We start from the raw sequence: 19281 nt of genomic DNA on the forward strand, positions 1-19281 counted from the left end.
GCAGCATGAGAACAACTCAGTTCTGAGTTCAGTTTTGTTGTCTGCCAACTAAAACCGTAATAATAAGAGATTCAGCTTAATACTTTCCAAGTGTTTTGTGTGAATAGAGATCATCAGCATACAAAGGCTTCATTCTGCTTTGTAAAGTGCCTTGAGATAATGTATGTTATGATAAAATTGAAACTGAGTTTGCTGCATGTGGATGCACTGCAGTTGCTGACGTACATCTGTCTTGAGAAGGTATTGCACATAAGCTAAAAGTCCCTGTCAGAAGGAATAAAGAAGATTGGCCTTTTCAAATCGGACAGACGGACACACTGGTGACAAAAAATTCCATCCTCCAGTTCCAATGACTAGCTCCTTCTGGAGTCAGAGGACAGACAGAGAGGAGGATGAAGAGAAAGTGCTGCACAAGGATGCATTATGTGAATGTGTGTGTGAATGGCAACTTTACTGTAAAGAGCTTTGAGTGGTCATCAAGACTAGAAAAGTGCAATACAGACCATTTAACATGACGTGACATACATGATCTAATGAATGATTTAAAAATCAAACTATAGTGGTTATAATGTGTGTTGAGTTCCTCATGTCTGGTGTTCTCTAGTTTGTAAGTTGAGGCACATCCCAATCTGGGTTCTGTATCCATATCACCTTGGCTTGGTTTTGGAAGCTAGTCAAACCAAATTCAAACTGTAAATGTATAGATTGTGAGGAAAGCATGACACATATGATTTTGTTAACAGATTGATCCAGGAAGCTGTCTCCTCTCAGAGAGGACCTTTCAAAAGTAGTGTAAAGGTTTTCGTGTTTAATCCAAATAAAGAGGACTCCTCCATGGGCCAGGATGGAGGGCAGGTTTCCCTCTTCTCGCTTGTACTTTGAGATGAGCATGAAGTGCTTGATCTGTTTCTCTTAATGGATGATTGATTGAGCTTTTACTTCTGTGATGTTCATTTCTGACTCTGGGTGCCTGTGTGCTTCCCTCCATCTTTATCTCGGCCGTTCTTCCTAAAATATATTTTATATTTCTTAAAGATCACCTGCTACCTGCAGTGCATAGATAGCACAAGCCTTGGAAATAATGGCAGAAAAGATGAAGAAGTCAATGATCTGAGGCATGTTGAAAGAACTTTTCACTGAACATTGATAGGCAATCAAAGCAAAGGTACATTTGGGAAACAGAGCTCTGTTTATTTAGGGTATGTTTGTAGAGAAAATACAACGGATTTCGTATGTATGAGTTGGTTTTATTATACAATAACTAAATGACGGACATGTGTATCTCTATGGAAGAAGACATAACATGAAAAAATATCACACCTAACAGCAGTGAAAAGCCATCTAGAGCCACCAGATTCAAATGTTTTCCCTCAAACAGTTTGTTCACACAAAAACAGAAATTATGATTTATCAACCAATACAATCTCCAACACCGCACACAGTGAGCGGCTTTCTTCAGGACTTTTCATTCAGAACAAAATACTTACTCAACACTAAAGTTGAGGCCATTTTAAATGTTTCAGTAATTTTTCGAAATTCTCTGTAAATAAAACAGAGGACTTTATTGGAGACACATTTTCCTGTTATGGGTGAACGAATCATTTAGTAACGCAAGATTGAGAACGGTTTAAAACCCCATATTAAAATAATTTTACATACTTGTAGTTGTTGACATGTGTGAATACATTACAACGGGTCCATGCCCTTTTAAAAGCATTTCACTTTTAGTATTCCCATTTTGTTTCAATGACTTTCCCATTTATCTTTTGCAGTGATTACATATTGAGTCACAGTCTCAGTCCTCTGAGACACTTTTAGCGAAAAAAAATCATATCCTAACATTCAGAGTGAGATATACATTGTATTAGACTAGTTCCAGTGTCCCTGCTGAGTTAAACATTTGTTAGATAATGATCACTGCTCCATCTGCAGTTTGGATGCTTTCTCCTATGACACACTAATCCCAAGTTCTTAAACTAAGCAAAAAGACTTTGCACTTATTCACAAACCTCACAAGTGTGGTGGTGCTTTGTATTGTCACTCTGGTTTCTGCAGAAGGAGAAGGGATTTAGGACTGCTGACTAGAGTCCTGGTCGGACATCTGAAAATCTGATCCTTGGTGGGGGTAGAGATTGAGAAGATGAGGAGGTTGTTTGGTGCCATTTGATGGCATCACTCAGCTGGAGGGGCTTCTGTAGGCTCCCGGTTCACTGAATCATAACAAATTTAAATAAAAGAAGCGTTATATTTTCGTTACATTTTTTTAGTAATTTATGTCTCTAGTCAAATTCTTAATTTTTGCCTTGGACTTTAGTGTGAAGCACTGCTATACAAATAATGTTATTATTATTATTATGATCTATTGTAATCCAGAATCTAATCTAATATATGGTGCAAGTTGAGTGATCGAGACAGAGACCCATTACATTTTGAAGAGCTAATGAGTATATCATGGTATTTGAGAGAGAGCAGTAAAGAATAACACACAAGTCTTTGTCTGTACCTTCCTCTCGTGCCTTCATGCGGGCGACAAAGTTGTAGCTCTTGTTCCTGCGATAGTTCTCATAAGGGTCATCCAATGACACACCCACACCTTTGTACTGATCCCATTTATCCCTGATATCTCCTCCTTTGATGGGGTCCTGGATGCCCTGTTCTTTTGCCCCCAAACCACCTGAACCACTCCAGCCTATAGCCAACAGGACGACACAAGTGGTTCACAGACAGCACAATTTCATCTCATTAAAACATTTCAAATATTCTTACTTACATTTTATTTTAAAAAAAAGAGCATACCCATTTTCATCAGCAGCTGATGGCCCTTGTTCTCCTCCCCAAGCCTGTTATCTGTTGGCAGTTTGGAGGGAGTACCACCCAGCACTGATGTGGAGCTGTAGAGAGCAGAGGAGGAGGTTATCTACACTTCAGTTAAGAATAAAGTAGTCCTGTATGAAAGCACGGACGTGCAGGGAGGTGGACTTACGGTGGAGAGGAGCTGCGGGATTTTGGTCCATGGCGTTTCTTGCCGGGTGAGCATGAACGGGATTTGGACCTGGAGTGAGAGCGACTCCGAGATGACCTGGATCTACTCCTGGACCTATAGAGAGTCAGGTTAAAGCTTAGTTCCTTAAGTTTGTAATGCTTGTAATGATGATGCCACACACACAGGACATAGATAACTTTATAACACCTCCTGTCTGTGTAAATGCATTACTACACTCCCTCTGGAAACCCAGATTTCAGTTCATGCGCGTTATCACATGTCTTCCTGCTGACCTGAATTCAGAGTAAATCAAAAAAATCAAAAAATAAACCAATTAACTATTTCAGCTCAGCTTTTTCCATGTCTGCGTAACAACTGATTTTATTCTTTCATACAACACAAATGGTTGGTCCACCAAACATATTGACAAGATTGCCATTTGTGTTTCCGAGTTCCTCAAGATTTGACAAATCACATCCCGATACATGTTTGCATGATATGCGTTTAAAGACCTGGATCGTGAGTAGGAGCGGGAGCGGCTGCGGGAGCGGGAACGAGATGAGCGGGATTGTGACCTGGAAGACTTTGAAGAGCGAGAGCTGGAGTGAGAAGAAGACCTTCCTCTGCTGCGAGAACGACTCCTAGAACGACTGCCACCACGAGTACTGGAAAGATTGAGACATACAGTGAGGCAGGGGGATTTAAAATGTTCAAAATAAACATTTGGAGGAGTCTCTCCATCGGCTTTATTTGCACCAGTGACATACTCCCCACAAATAATAAGGAGCAAGAGAGACTTACCTGATGCGTTTCTCTTGTCCCTTTTTCCTCCTGGCTCTCATCTTGGCCCTAAAGAACTCATACAAGCCGTTCTGCTCCCAGCCTTCACTGGAGGAGGAACAAATCACAACCAGCTCAAATCTCTGTGACCTACAACCATTTCTTTACCAGCTTTACACCGATGCTGTTTGTGGTAACTGCTTCTGCTGCTACAAAACTAATAGCAACTTATACTTGTCAAACCATTTTATCATTAAATCCTTTGACACAGACATACAGTGGCTGGAAAGACAGCCTCATTCTGACTGAGCATGGCCAATAAAAGTACTGACGGGGGGATTGGAAGGCCAGCATGAAGTGTGAAGCTGGTTAGCCTTTCATGTGTAACCCACCGCTGATCATCTCTGTAACACATGATATCAACTGTAGATGAATAATATGACTTGCTTAAGATATCGCAATTATTTTGTTAATGTAACTTCTGCATACCTGTGTCTGTTCTTAGCCATTGCTCATTTGTTAATTATAATGTCAATGCGGGGTTTGAAATGATTTTCATAGGCTAAAGTGGCCACTAAGGAGAAAGTTTCTGCTTTTTTGTTGTTTAAGTTTATCCCAGCTCACTAATTGCTGTTAACATACTGAGGTTTGTCAGCCTGTTGAGCTGCTGGAGATGCCTTTCAGCTGCCATTAAGGTTAAACTATTGTATGAAATAAAATAAAAAACACTTGATGTGTCACATAGAGTTCTGTCTACACTTTTGAAAATGTTTTCAGCCGTACACAATAAAATACCCAAATAACATAATAAATCTATTGTGCATCGCTTCCATTTAGTCAGACAACAGCAACTAAAATGACTTAAATTAGGTATGTATGTACCTGTTCCGAGGACGATCATGGGATGGAGGACTGTAGAAAGCTTCCACAGCAGCAAGCAGCCGATCACTAGGTGGCATGGGGGGGGGCAGTCGGATGTCTTTAGGGTCCAGAGGTTTATAATCACAGTCCTCAAGCTGAACAGTGGACAGAAGAAGAGGGATCAGGCGACATAATGGTTTAGCTGCTGTAGGTAAATTAGAGCCAATGAGCCAATTCTGAACTGTGCTGGAAGTGCATCATTTTTGGGGATAGTATTTCATTCATTATTACAATCTATTTGGCAACTTCTGCTCCAGTATTAACTAGCAATCTTTGTTCAGACTGTTTCGCAACTTATTTCAAAAGGTTTTTTGTAAACTTCTTCCACGATTTAAATGTTCAATCTGTCAGCCACTGTAGATGTGCTGCCTCAGTCTTTACCATTGTTCTTCTCTCCTCTTGTAGCAGTCAATTAGTCTGTCTTTGGGCTGAAAAGTTTAATTAACTAAATTCTAAACACTTTTTAATGCTCTTGACTTCACATCAGAAGCAGGTGACTTACTTTGACCAATGGAGCCATTAGACCAGCTGGTAGATCAAAGTAGGGAACATTTGGCACCAGACTTGGGTCATCTTGCACCGGAGTCTGCCGATGACGAACGTGTGGAGAATGGCCATTGAAGCCGTGTGGGGGTGGGCCAAAATCTTGGTGCTGGCTTCCACCCCAGGGAGGATGTTCAGCCGGCAAGCCTGGGGGAGGGAGCCTCTGATTGGGATGGTGGTGAGGAGGAGGAGGAGGAGGAGGAGGAGGAGGAGGAGGAGGACCTGGGATGTCTGGCAAACAGATGGATAATGTTCAAAACAAGGCATTTAAAAAATTTGCTGTTATATCACTTTGTGCCTCTGCACTCACCTCCAGGGAACTCTCCCTGAGCATAGTCAAAGCGGTGTGGGGTGTACGGTGGCCTGTCATAGTGGTGTCTGGGCGGAAAGTCATCCTGCATAAACCGTGGCGGGAAGCGCCCAAAGTTGTGTGGAGGTGGAGGGGGCTGGTTGAAAGGAGGTGGCTGCTGGTGGGGAGGGAAGGGCCCTCTGAAATGGGGAGGTCTCTGTAAAAATTTGTTAGACAATACTGTTATTTGTGTAAAGGAACAAAGAAATAAATATGAAAGATACATTGAAAAACAATATAAATATAAAAACCTGCATGCGTGGAGGAAATGGGGGCTCCCTCTGGCCCCAAGGGGGCTGGTCGGGCTGGTTCCCCCATGGTGGCTGCTGGTCATATGAGTTCCAGGATGGAGGGCCTGGTTCAGACCCACCTGGACCACTCCAGGGACCTCCTTCTCTGAGTGGACCTCCGCTCCAGTTCCCTGGCTCCCTCTGGTCATTCCACATCCCCTCATGGCTGTTCCAGGGCGGGCAAGGAGGTGGAGGCTGGTTTGGGTCAAAAGGTGGCTGGGAAAGGGACATAAGTCAGGAATGTCATGGTTATTGCCTGAGACCAGGGGCAGGACTGAACCCACTTCAGGGGGTTGAGCCTGCTGTAAAATGGACGAAGCAGGAGGTCTACTGTATGGTAAGGTGTTGTGTAAATGCAAGAAGTGGGGCAGTAATCAGCACTGGAGACAACATAAAAGCTGCTATCAGCCCCAAAGGAAAATGTATTGGCCAAAATATAGACAATACATTTTTTCTGAAAACTCAGGATTAAAATAATGAGGGTGGTCTCTCCATTTTCACAACTAGACAGTTATGTTCTTATTCATTACAATAAATATTCAGTTTTAATAGTGTTGCATTATGGTTTGTTACTTAGTTTTAAGGTTGCTAGGCTAGCAAGTACTGTCAAGTCAGTTTTAAGAGTTAATCAGCCTTAAAAGAGTTTGGTTACTCCAGTTTAGCATGCTGGAGTCTCTGAGGACTGCTGTAACATGATCTGTTACAGCAATAACTGAGATCTATAATGCACGTTACACACATGGGTCTTTACCGGCTGGTTTGGGTTCCAGGGGCCAATGTGCTGGGGCTCAAACCATGCAGGCTTGTTGGGGGGGATATCTGAGGGTCCACTGGGGTTGCTGGGGTCCTGTGGTCTGGAGGAGGCACCATCAAACTCTCCTGAAGGAGGACCTGACATGGCAGGCTTCACATCCCCTGCACACCACACACACCAAACCATTGAAAACAAACATACATGTACTTACCCAATATAAATGTCATTAACCTATAGAGAAAATGTAAGCAATCTACTAACTCCAGAAATCACATAAGGCATGCATGCTGTTAAGGGCTCAAGACAGTACAGTGTTGATTTTGGTTCAATTTGGACAAATTACACATACAATATTATACATATCTAGTAAACAGGCAAGCAGGGTTTATTTGCAATTTTGCATTAATGAAAGCATTAACAACTGATTCTCCTATTCTGGGTTCTGCATAGTTTACTTGTCATGGCTCAATTAATGCAGGTCAGTTACGGTCTGAGAAAGAAAGCTGACACATGCAAACAGCCCATTCCAAAGAGAATTGTTTAGAACTGGCACTGCACTTGTAAATAACAAATCTGGCTGCATGTATCAGGCTGTGCCTCTGGTTGTGTTCATTAAGCATCTTCTCACCAGGTTGTGTGGTCATAGGTGGGGCGTTTTCAGGCTCAGTGGTGGTAGCTAGCTGTGCTACAGGAGTAGGCTGTAGTTGCTGCGGTTGCTGGTGCTGCTGCTTCAAGGTGGCAACAAACTCTTCATGCTGAGTTTTCAAAGCCTGGATCTGCTGTTGAAAGGCCAGCTGGATGGGCTGCACCGCTGCAGCATACTCTGTTATCAGAGAAGCCTGACAGAGAGAGAAACGGGTGATGTGAGGCTATCACAGTGTTATCAGTGAATATAAATCACTAAGAACTTTGTTTTTCCAAAAAGTACACACTTACGCCGGGTTCACACCGGACGCGGAAGCGCTAATCCCTAGTGCGCCGGCGCTTGGCTGTTCACACCGGACGCGGTAGCGCCGCCGAAGCGCCGCGCATTATTAATAATATCACATACTTCTGCTGTTAACAGCCTACAGTAAACACGGCATTTAATCATTTTTTTCAAGCATATACTTACTTGTTGCTCCAACAGCGTCCAAACATGTGTCTGTTTTGGTGTTGTCTTTATACAACACGTGCTGAGGATCATACAACTCACTGTACGTCTCCACTTCAATTATTAATTTAATCTAATCCATCCTCAAGAACTTCCCCGCTGTTTGCTCCGTTCAATGTCGGGTGTCGAGGGTAAATTACGTTTTCTCCACTCAAGCCTATGTGGAGAATACCCCTACCCCCCCCATGGATGATTTTAGAAAAGGCACCAAAGTAAAGCCATGAGTCTTATTCCACTCACCTGATACTGGCCGAGGCCCAGTGCTGGATTCTGGAGCTGCTGAATGGTTTCATCGTCAAAGTAGCCATTCTTCTCCCACAGCTGCAGCAACTGGCGAGAAGCAAGTGAATAGGAAGAACCAGAAAAACATGGCTTTAGAATGAGAGATGGGTACAGATTCTTACAGCGCTCCAGTTCAGTGAACCAACAACAAAATGAACAGAGAAACTAAGCACTGACTCTCTTTTTCCACCAATCAATTTCTGAAGGACTATTAAACTTTAGCATTGTATATTTATATACACTGTCCTACTAACATTCAATGACATTCTTGTTATACTTATACCACTACCCCCTTAACTGACAATGAGTCATCATCAAGCTGAACCGACTACACTTTAAAAGAAATTTGTTTTAAGATGATGTTAATATGTAAACAAATCTATAATATGTATTTATGTTTCTGGGTTGTGAGGATGTGGTTAGACTTCCATGATATTTATGTTGCTGTCAGGATTAAAATACTTGTGTCATCCAGAGTTTTAAAAATGTTGAAAACAGAAACAATATCCAGTTTACCCGTGTGATTTTCTGCTGCTTCTCTTCTTCCACTGCCAGGAAGCTGGTGCAGTAGATAGGAACCACAACTTTCTGCAGTGCTGCCAACAAATCCTTCTGCTGCTTCCTCTGGCTGGAAGGACAGATTAAAACACATCACGTTACTACTCATAAAATCTTCCTATATAATACTTTTTTCTTTAATGCCCAAATAAGATTTTTAGTTGTTAAATTTCTCAGTTATGTTTTCAATTAATCAACTGATCGTTCATTTAATGAAATGTGAGGAAATTATTAAAAAATTATGACAGTCTTCCAGAGCCCAAGCTAACATATTTGATCAATTTAAAATAATGTAAAACAGATTATGTTTGATATCTGATTTTAAAAATTCACAGATTAAAGATGTTGCGGTTTAATTTTTTCAAGTAAGACCATTTCCACATTGATACATTCTGAATAGAGGAACCATTGTGTAAATGTTATTTTACATTTTAAACACCAGCCATTCCATTGCACCTCTTCTAAAGGTAAAATACATATTCCATTTATAGGAATCATATCAAAATATTTGAACAGATATTAGTTAATTAATCAGCAGTGGGTACTTGCTATACCAAAAACCCATGTCTGTTCAGTGTTTGAGACTGTAGAGACAGTAGCTGGTTTTTAGATTTCTTGTCCTATCCATGTATGTCTCATATTTAGACCACCTTTTAGTGCAGGTCAAATTAGGGCTATATAACACTCCCAAGCAGGGAAATTATCTTATTATTCTGATGTATATGTAAAGTAGACCACATGTTTTTATGTATGTATTTAGGTGTTTTTACCAGTGATGGAGAACGTCATTGGTTAAGTAGATGAGATGTAGACGGAGCTCAAAATGTGCCCCATCAGCAATGATGCGGTTACTAAGATGCGATGTCATCAGTTCACAGTGCTGTGGAGTCTTGGCGTTGTTGAACATCCAGTTCTTACCAGCCTGGGAAAAATACAAAACACATGAGTTAGACATAACATCTTTCATTTTAGGGATCTAATAAACAAATTATGAAATATTTATTGCAGGCTTACAGAGATAGCATCTTTGGTGCAGGTGTCTATGATGGGCTGCAACAAGTTGTCAAACTCTGTGATGTCCAACTGAGACTCCAGCAGCAGTTTTTGGGTTTGCTGCTCAATGGCCAGAGTAATGGCTGCAGTCACTTGCTCCTGCATTGTGAGAGGCAGATACAAAAACATTTTAAAATACTTTTACCCTTCCTTCTATAGCCTGCAACTGTTCTCATGATGTTTCCAACACTGTAACAGGATGAAGACAAAACATAAAAAGATGCCAAACAAGGAACCCGTTTATAGAGATTAATAAAAGAGACTTCAAATGTGAGGATTCTTATTGGGAGGAAGAACATTAAATAAAGTTGGTAATTGTTATGCTGTATAATTTATCAGATTAATCACAGAAGGCAGATATAAACATATAACGTTTGTTTTTTGGATTAATGACAAGTCCAAATGGATGGATGGTTGAATAAAACATTTTTCTTTTCTTTTTTAAATCAAGCAAACAACCAAACCTTCACAGCATTAAATGTGAATGTGAAATCTGAATCTGAACCCATCTGTAGAAGCAGTCTTGAGCCATTTCACACTTAAAAAGAAAAAGTTCCAAGATCAGTTAATGCATATGAAAATGAACTAGTTCACGATCATAGTTAATTTCTTATTGGGATGTTTTAGGTGACAAACGTACGGTCATGTGTTTGGCTATGAATCAATGGTGTCGGATCACGTCTGTGTGTCGCAACGCTCATTTTAACACTGAGTCCTGACGTCACGTCTCGTGTTGTAATGAGCACAACATGTTTAAATGCAGCCTCATAAAAGTGTTTATTAGTTCAAGTGAGAGCAGAGTGGAGGAGGACACAGAAACTCCAGCACACTACATATAAATATGTATATATATTTTTATTTTTATATATGTTGGTCTGCTCGTACCTGTAGCTTTTCGCATGATCACATTTATTTAATTACAAAAACATTCATGTCCTGGCTGTGCGCATCACAGTACGTCTTGAATGTTGGACTTTTTTTCCAATGTCTTTAAATATACATCTTATAAACTTTAGAGCGAATCAAACAACGCAAAGTAAATTTCAAGTCCTGTACGTGTCCTAATAACTTGTGGTGGGGGAGTGAGGAGGGAGGACATTCAGCAGGGTAATACAGCGCTGTACAAAATGGACGTAGCGGAAAACAAGTTTTTGTATAACTGACATGAGCAAGATTAAGTTGGTAAGAGGTTATAAAGGTCTCTGTTTCAATACATTTTTGCTTATTTGCCTAGCCCTAATAAATATATATATTTATATAAATTGTTGATCATTCCAGTCAATGTTATGAGCACTATATAACATTGTACAATATTTTGAGCCACTTCCCATTGTGAGATCATACCATAATTAGCTCCACCTGACCAGGTTGAGAAAGATTTCTTATTAATGGGGTTACGTAATTACGACTGTGCTAATGTAGGACGACCAATTAGGGGAAGCAAAAAAGTATAAAACCCTGGGTTTAGGCAGTTAGATTTGCATTCACCAACTGCTTGAAAACACTGCATTACTTCTACCTAAGAAACATAACCAAGAAAGAAAACTACTCTATAGTCTCTTTTTCACTGGTCAAAAAACCCACTAGCACTCTTGTTTGCAATGGGAATGATCACTATATTATCAGGCTCCAGCAGTAAGTCGTTAAAGACTCTACAGCTTGTCCAAAATGCCGCAGCACGTGTCCTGACGAGAACAAAGAGAAGAGAGCACATTTCTCCAGTATTAGCATCGCTACACTGGCTTCCAGTTAAATCTAGAATAGAATTTAAAATTCTTCTCCTCACCTTCAAGGCCCTTAATAATATAGCGCCTTTTTACCTTAAAGAGCTGTTAGTACCTTATAAACCCACTAGAGCACTCCCCTCCCAGAATTCAAGCCTACTTGTCGTCCCTAAAGTCTCTAAAAGTAGAGTAGGAGCCAGAGCTTTCAGCCATCAAGCCCCTCGGCTGTGGAATAATCTACCACTTTCAGTTCGGGAGGCAGATACCATCTTTTCATTTAAGAGTAGGCTCAACACCTTCCTTTTTGATAAAGCTTATAGTTAGAGCTAATTAGTGCGGAAGAACGTAACTTTTTCTATTTTATGACACATGACACACGGAGCTTCTCTTTCCAGCTTCTCCTTCCTCTTCTCCATCCCTATCCCCCTTCCCCGGAATTCCTTTGCTTTATCATCCGCAGTTCCAGGGCCTCTGTGGCCGCACCATGGATTGCGGTTTGTGGATCGCGCACCGGGCGTCGCAGTGTTGGATCCAGTGTGGCGGATTCTGAGTTATGTGGGCTGATCCTGGTGCTGGTGGCGGACCCTGTGTCGCGTTGGCATTGGGCAGGGGCGGTGGACCAGGACCGCGGTGGTGGCTCGTGATGGGTCCTGGTGGGCGGCGGTGGACGGTGACTGAGGACTGGAGTAGCGTCTGGTCTGGATGGTGGATCGTGGTCTGGATGGTTGCTGACCATGGACTGTGATTGCAGCGGGACTGCTTGGCGTGTCATGTTGGGGTTGTCCTTCGGGATGTCTACCCTCATCAAATGCTGCTAGAGACTTTGATTATTGATGATGTTTTCCTGCACGTGGCATCTATTGCACTTCTGTCCGTCCTGGGAGAGGGATCCCTCACATGTGGCTCTCTCTGAGGTTTCTACGTATTTTTCCCCTGTTACAAGGTTTTTTTAGTAGTTTTTCCTTACTCTTGCTGAGGGTTAAGGACAGAGGATGTCACACCCTGTTAAAGCCCTATGAGATGAATTGTAATTTGTGAATACGGGCTATACAAAAAAATTTGATTGATATAACCATTCACTCATGGGCCAAATGACTCTTTACTAGAAACTGGTTATATACGGCTCAGACTCCTATCGGCACAGATATCAACACAATAGTGAGGTGACAGAGCTGTCGGTGCACTCGCAATGTTGAACATGACGCACCAGGGGAACAAAAACTGAGAGGCAAACTCTTGTATAGGCAATGGAAAAGAAGTCAGCCACCTCTTCTAGCAGGTTTACCTCCATTTAAAAATCCGATGTATACCTGCTAATTTTGGTGTAAAAGCTATAAAAGAGGCTACAGGCCCCCACGATGGGACAGCAATGTATAATTACACATTGTACTAAATCAGGTCATAAACCAAAGCTCTATTTGGTTAGATAAAGAAGGCAGTCGATGGAGATGTATGATTAGAACCCTGCACTCTTTACCTTCAATGTGAGGGCCTGAATGTCATATTATAGATTTCCATTTCATTTTCACATGACTCCTCTGTGCACTTTTACACATCACAAAAGGAAATCCAAGAAAGGGCCTATTTCTTTCGAGGAGAAACAATAATAAGCCAACAAATAGGATAAGTAAATAATTCCTGAGGTGTCCTCTTTGCCAGGTGCATTAGTTTCTTCCTTGCTCTGTACCTGTCTGAGTGTGTGCAGATGCTGCTCCTGCTGCTGCAGATTCCACTGACTCTGCTGGACTAGCTCATCGATAGCCGGTGCAGCAGGTTGAAGGATCAGAGGTGGAGCAATCATCGCCATCTGTGGAGGAAGGATATCAGCCACCTCTTTGGCACCTGGGTTGTACAAATCTGCAAAAAGAGCAGCAGAAAAACAGAAGGCAATGAGATGCAGAGTCCAAATGGGAGCTTGATTCCATAAAGCGTATATACAAGGCAGATACTGTGTTGTTTGTTTACACTCAACTATATCAATCATATTACCATGTTCAGGTCAAATTATATATATCAGCGTTAATACAGCAAGAAAATAAAACATCCCAGAAACAAAGTTTAAAAGTCATGCAACCAGCATTCAAATGACCTATATCATTATCTCTAACCCAGTGGCCGCAGAACCAACTGCTGTTTATAGGAAACATGTTGGCATCTGCAAAACCCAAAAATCACAAGCGCAGCAGTTTTCAAATATTACTCAACCAATTAAAGAGTTTAATCCTATTGAACAAAGCTCTGAGTCATTAAAAAGCTATTACAATGTAACATATATATCCCAGATAGTAATCACTGATCAAACACTGAGTCCACATATCTAAAATAATTAACTATGACAGAGTGCTAGTTTGACAGCATTGTGACATGGCAGTAACAGCCCAGAGACTAGCGCTAACAGACAAGCAGCCTTAACAAGGCCTCATTCAAAGACAAGTCAACAGGCTCCACCCCCTTATGTCTGTCAGCACCCTGAAACCCTCAGATGGAGGAATAAGCTCCAACAAGAGCAAGAAGATATGTTTGCATTATCTTCAGTTAAACTTCTAAACAACTGTGGAAAACAAAGAGTATCAATATCAATATCAAAATGCCAACATAAAAAATTTAACTAAAAAGCTCTCAAGCACAGGTGTGATAATGTCCATCAAAAAAAGTGCAAAATACAAAATGTAATTTTCCAACTGGAAATCTTTTGAATTGATCTGACAAATCTGGCTCCAAATAAATACCTTCAGATTTATATTCCTCTCCATCGTGGGTAGAGGGATCTAAGTGGAGAAAAGCAAACTTTAATGCATTATAGTGGTATTCGAAACTGAAAGAGGAACTCCATGCAAACCTGCCCAGCACTGGGCTTTTATTACCACATGACCATCATTCAATGACTAAAGCCTCACTGTGGGTGCTGTGAGAGAACCTCACTACCTCTACAGAAGCAACCAGTAGCCTGTACATGGCGATGAGTTAAAACTATGAGTAAATACAAATACATTTTAAGTACTGGCAGATACAGCTGGAACTTTTCTGTTGGATCGAGCCACTAAAAGTCATGTCAATTATGTGCTTGATCCTCTTGTTTTTTTGGGATGAGATACGGTACAATGTGATGCTTATTTCTATCCACACAAGGGCTGACTAATGGTCTGTCCGAATGAAAGATGTACTGTTTGACCACATCGCACATCAAAACCTTACTGATAATATTGGCCACATAGGGAGCTGGAGCTAAAGGCTGGCTAACAGAGTGGAGATATGATACTAGGTCTGGATGAGAAGCAAATAAATAGAATTTCTTATAATTACAATCATGATCTTAAGATCCACGTCTATGAGAGACAGACTCAAAACCACAGATTTGAACTGGCGATAGGATGTGAGCTAAAGCTCATAAAAGGTCCATTTAAACAAACATCATCCACATCAATATGTTTACATCCATCCAGGCAAGTGTTTAAGCTTCGTAACAGAAATCATTTCCGTCCATACTCACACATCAGAGAACACATATTACATTGCAACCATTCACATACACTGGGCCGGTGCATTAAATCTCACACTTGAATATTTAGACTTGTAACTGGCTCAGGTAATGTGATGTATATATAGTTCCTTTAATGGTCAACGCTGTAAATTAAATAAAAGGAATTTATTGGCAAAAATTGAATAAAAATCCTAATGATGGTTTCACGGCTGTGTAATCATCTTAATGGTACGAATTGTTGTTTTATTTACCCTAGAATGGGCCCTTTATATTTAAATACCTAATATTAACCTCTTGAGCGAGTCCTCTCTACAGAGGCCGCCATCTTTTTTACAGTCGTTTTAAGGGGAAAAACCCTTACCCTAACCCTCACCACCATTTCAATTTTTATGACAACTGAAGGCTACCACATTGGATGAGGTGTATTCAGCTGCAGCATGCAACTTCACCACTAAGTGTCAATCAATTCTTAACACTTGAACTTTAACATGCGCTTTGAATTATTTAAGAAATTGCATTGTTAACTTACATATTCAGTAAATAGATTTGATGTGACATTAGTGGCATCTACTTGCATCTGCTCATTCTTATAGTTGGAATGACTTGGTTAAGAAGATAGGTTGTGTGTTTAAAAGCTAGTATAAGAACTTATATATTTATATTTCTCTGCTTCTGCTCTTCGCACGAGGAAACACTATTTATCAGATGTGCACTTCTCAGATACAGTAAGCTCTCTTGAGTACCAGGTACACTCAGCTCTGTTCTGCTTGTGTCTATCATGACAAATGCTGTCAGACACACCACACATTCAGTGCAGATAATGCACGATACACTCGACCAAATAATATATGAAATGTTGAAAGAAATACCCCATTGATTGGTTTGACTTTCCTGTGAATATTAATTTATCTTGATTTCACGTGATTTGGTACCCTGTGTTAACAACCTATTTTGAAAACCGGAAGCAGTCAAAACAATTCCGTTTCAAGATATTTTTATATATTGACTAAAGGGCCCCTCCTTCATGATGTACTGTGTGTCAAGTTATATCTGATTATCTGATGATGTATTACAATTCATCCACAGTACTTAATCAAACTGATTCATAAACAATACTAAAACTTTAGGAGTGAAGGTGGCCTATGAGGTGGAAGGAGATACATTTCTATTAGCTGATAATCAAACAGCAGTAGGTCTAGGAGATACTGTGATATACTTGATTTAGCTTGACATTAATGTTTGAGCTGTACTCTACTGCTTTTAATTAAAGAACTTCAGGTGCTGGCATATACAGGTAGATTTTCAAATTGGATTCAGTCATGAAAAACCCTGTGAAATATCACAGGGTTTATCATTTTAGTCTGCTTTGTTTGCGATGTGGTTATAACATGGTTATGGTTATAAGTACAGTATTTGCTTGACAGGGATACTCCTCAGTCAGGCTTTGGATATAAACACAAAAGAAAAATCCCCTCCCAGAAAACTAACGATCACTATAATACATGAGTGTTCAATCAACAGTTCCTCTCATAAACAGGAAATAATACTGCACTGTTTATCTCTATAAGGGTGTTCAAAAGGGGTTTCATCTCTTGATTATGTTAAGCTCCATGAGAACTTAATTTCATCTGTTATTTTTCATTCTTTTCCCCAAGGTGTATGTAGTACTGAAGAAGTGCTACTATATTCCTAATGAGTTTAACATTCCACCATCACACAACTATCTATGTAAAAATCCTCATTTTTGGTAGGCTGTCCTTTTAACTACATACGCTGTTGTTGTTCCATGGCAAGCTTGCATCTGTAGTAGCTGAAGTATTCTCCACCAAAGAGGAAGGAGAATTTTGGGTTGTCTTTCTGTTTCTCCATCGTCATCTTTTCAAACTCTGGCCCATTGCGAGCGACAAACTGGGCTAGTTTGTCAATCACATTCCTCAGTTCTTGATCTGAAACAGAAAAACCTATGGTCAGAGCTGGGACAGCCGATCTGTCAAAAAGTGATGATGAGCAATTAATGAAAGAAAGAACGATTAATGTTGAGACACACTCAAAGCTTTAATTGGTGTTGCAGCAAGACTTTACCAATCTAAATGAAATAGTATCTTATCTACTGCAAGCTACAAAGTTTCCTCTTTAGGCAGCTGTATGTAAATCTACAACAAGAAGGAACATATATATATATATATATGCAAACAGAAGTCAAAATACAAGTTTGGAATTTTTATCCACAATCAAACTAAGTCAGGAAATGCGTCACTTCTGGCTACCGTCTGTGCTCGGATTAGGAAACGCCATTGAATCTGGTAAGCAGCGTTCTTTCTTCCTTCTGAATTGAGCAGATACCAATCAAAAGACTGTAACCAGGGTATTTCTCATTAAAGTGGGAAAAAACAGGAGATGATTTTAATCATCATTGTTTGCTTTTAATCTCGAAAGCCCACATACTACTATTACTACATATACACTAGTATCAACTGTGTACAGTCATCTAACTGATAGTGTATGAATGAAGTGTGTTGTTTAATTTCACCCTAATCCATATTCGGCACCAGAAACCGCTGTTTTAACACATTACACTGACTGTTGGATACATGAATTGAGTGCCATACTTAAATAAGACCCATCTTTAAGTGAGGTACAGGACTCACGTTGCCTCCGTATCTGATTTATCGATAGTTTCATAATCGCACTACATAAATAAAAATAAGAGTAAAGAAGAGAAATCACAACATATCTTTGGCCGTCAGCTTAACCAGAAAAAGCAACATAAGCACCAGCATGTTAGCCAGCTGTTACTGTTTTATTCTCACATTACAGTTCAAAGTGTTGGAGAGCACAGGTGAACATAAGAACCTTATTGAGATTAGGAGTGAGCCACTGGTGTTGCTGGAGTTAGCTGAAATGCTAAATGAAGCGGTTAGCTGTGTTGGTAACATGGTTGCTAGCTAACGTTCAATGGAAAGCACACCGCTGCACCGTGACCGCTCACCTTCGGGGGCAGTGGGGATGTCCATGATTGACTCGTGTTCCTGCGAACCTTCCGGACATAAATGTTCGGACCCGATACCAGTCAGCAAGTTCTGTGTTTGGAAAAATGCTTTGTAAAATGTTCAGGAAAAAAACACACTTGAATTAGCACTATGACGTACACCGGAAGTGTTAAGATATACAGAAACAGCGCTACTAAAAAAATCTATGTAAGCCACCCACAGCGCCAACTGCGGTCAGGCGGGGGATATATGTTTTGTTATACTCTCCAGATCACATAAATATATGGTCTTTGTACAGAATCGGCTTTTAACATTTTAAATCACACCCTGCACTAGGGCTGCGAGCAGCACTGTGCGGGCCCGAGCATTTGCGATAATCGGGCAGTTGATACACAACATGGCTGAAAAGTGCTGGCTCAGTTTATATTTTCTATATCTTTGCAGTGAATGAATTTCGTCATTCAGTATTTCAGGTATTCCCCAATTAACTTGACTCACAAATCCTTGTTTTATTTTTTCCTTTGTTACATTTTGAATAAAAATAGTTTTTCATAAGTACCTTTCTAATGTACAACATGGGTCAAAAATGACCCGAGTTAATTTCCTGTGTTATTTCATTCATTGGTTTCTTTGCAAAATATATAAATAAAAAAAATATTCATTAAATATATTGTTTTTGATCACCACAAACACTTATTTTCCTGTTTTCTTTCTAACTTTATGAACAAACGTAAAGTTTGTATTTCTACATCACTTTAAAACACATGGGTCCAAAATGACCCATACAGTATGTAATCACTGGGGAACACCTACAATTCATTTCACACAGCTGCTTTTGCACATCTAATGCAATCTATTACTAGTGAGAAAGTAAATATGTACAATACTAACTAGCTGTTAGCTAGCTAGCTTCTTTTCTGGCTAGCTAACCGTGGTTATCAACAAAATAAGTTTTATTTGTTTGAAACATGACCAAAATAAATAAATATGACTGTTAGATGTGATTTACCCACCCTAGTCCCAGAGGTTTTATCCAATTACAGACCAATATCTAATCTCCCCTTCCTGTCTAAAATCTTAGAGAAAGTTGTAGCCAATCAGCTGTGTGAGATTCTCCAGAAAAAATATATATATGAAGACTTTAAGTCTGGGTTTAAAGCCAATCACAGCACAGAGTCAGCCTTGGCAAAAGTCACTAATGACCTTCTAATAGCTCCAGATCAGGGACTTGTGTCTGTCCTCGTTCTGTTAGATCTCAGTGCAGCATTCGACACAATTGACCATCACATAGAACAGTTAATTAGCATTAAGGACTAATGTAATTCATTGTTATCAGGCTCCAGCAGTTAGTTGTTAAAGACTCTGCAGCTTGTCCAAAATGCTGCAGCACGTGTCCTGACATAACCAAGAAAGAGAGCAC

The 19281-nt window shown here is 40.3% G+C and overlaps 1 protein-coding gene across 4 annotated transcripts; it reads right to left on the minus strand.

Moving 5' to 3' along the window:
- Window positions 1–1166: 1166 nt before the first annotated feature.
- On the minus strand, window positions 1167–18045 carry cherp (calcium homeostasis endoplasmic reticulum protein). 4 transcript variants are annotated; one of them, XM_053429916.1, is made up of 20 exons: window positions 17861–18045; window positions 16644–16817; window positions 14120–14158; window positions 13078–13247; window positions 9628–9765; window positions 9384–9535; window positions 8572–8683; window positions 8014–8103; window positions 7249–7459; window positions 6618–6781; window positions 5828–6082; window positions 5538–5733; window positions 5187–5458; window positions 4646–4779; window positions 3785–3871; window positions 3496–3648; window positions 2984–3097; window positions 2797–2891; window positions 2504–2689; window positions 1167–2210 (listed from the first exon to the last, which is right to left on the minus strand). In XM_053429916.1, the coding sequence occupies exons 1-20, from the start codon at window positions 17883–17885 to the stop codon at window positions 2173–2175; spliced, it is 2805 nt and encodes a 934-aa protein (XP_053285891.1). In that variant the 5' UTR covers window positions 17886–18045; the 3' UTR covers window positions 1167–2172. The 4 variants fall into 4 exon arrangements, with proteins under 4 accessions (XP_053285891.1, XP_053285890.1, XP_053285893.1 ...); XM_053429915.1 differs by having other exon boundaries at window positions 6606–6781; XM_053429918.1 differs by lacking the exon at window positions 14120–14158.
- Window positions 18046–19281: the final 1236 nt, after the last annotated feature.

Source organism: Pleuronectes platessa, chromosome 9, assembly GCF_947347685.1.
Source record: "Pleuronectes platessa chromosome 9, fPlePla1.1, whole genome shotgun sequence".
NCBI lineage: Eukaryota > Metazoa > Chordata > Actinopteri > Pleuronectiformes > Pleuronectidae > Pleuronectes > Pleuronectes platessa.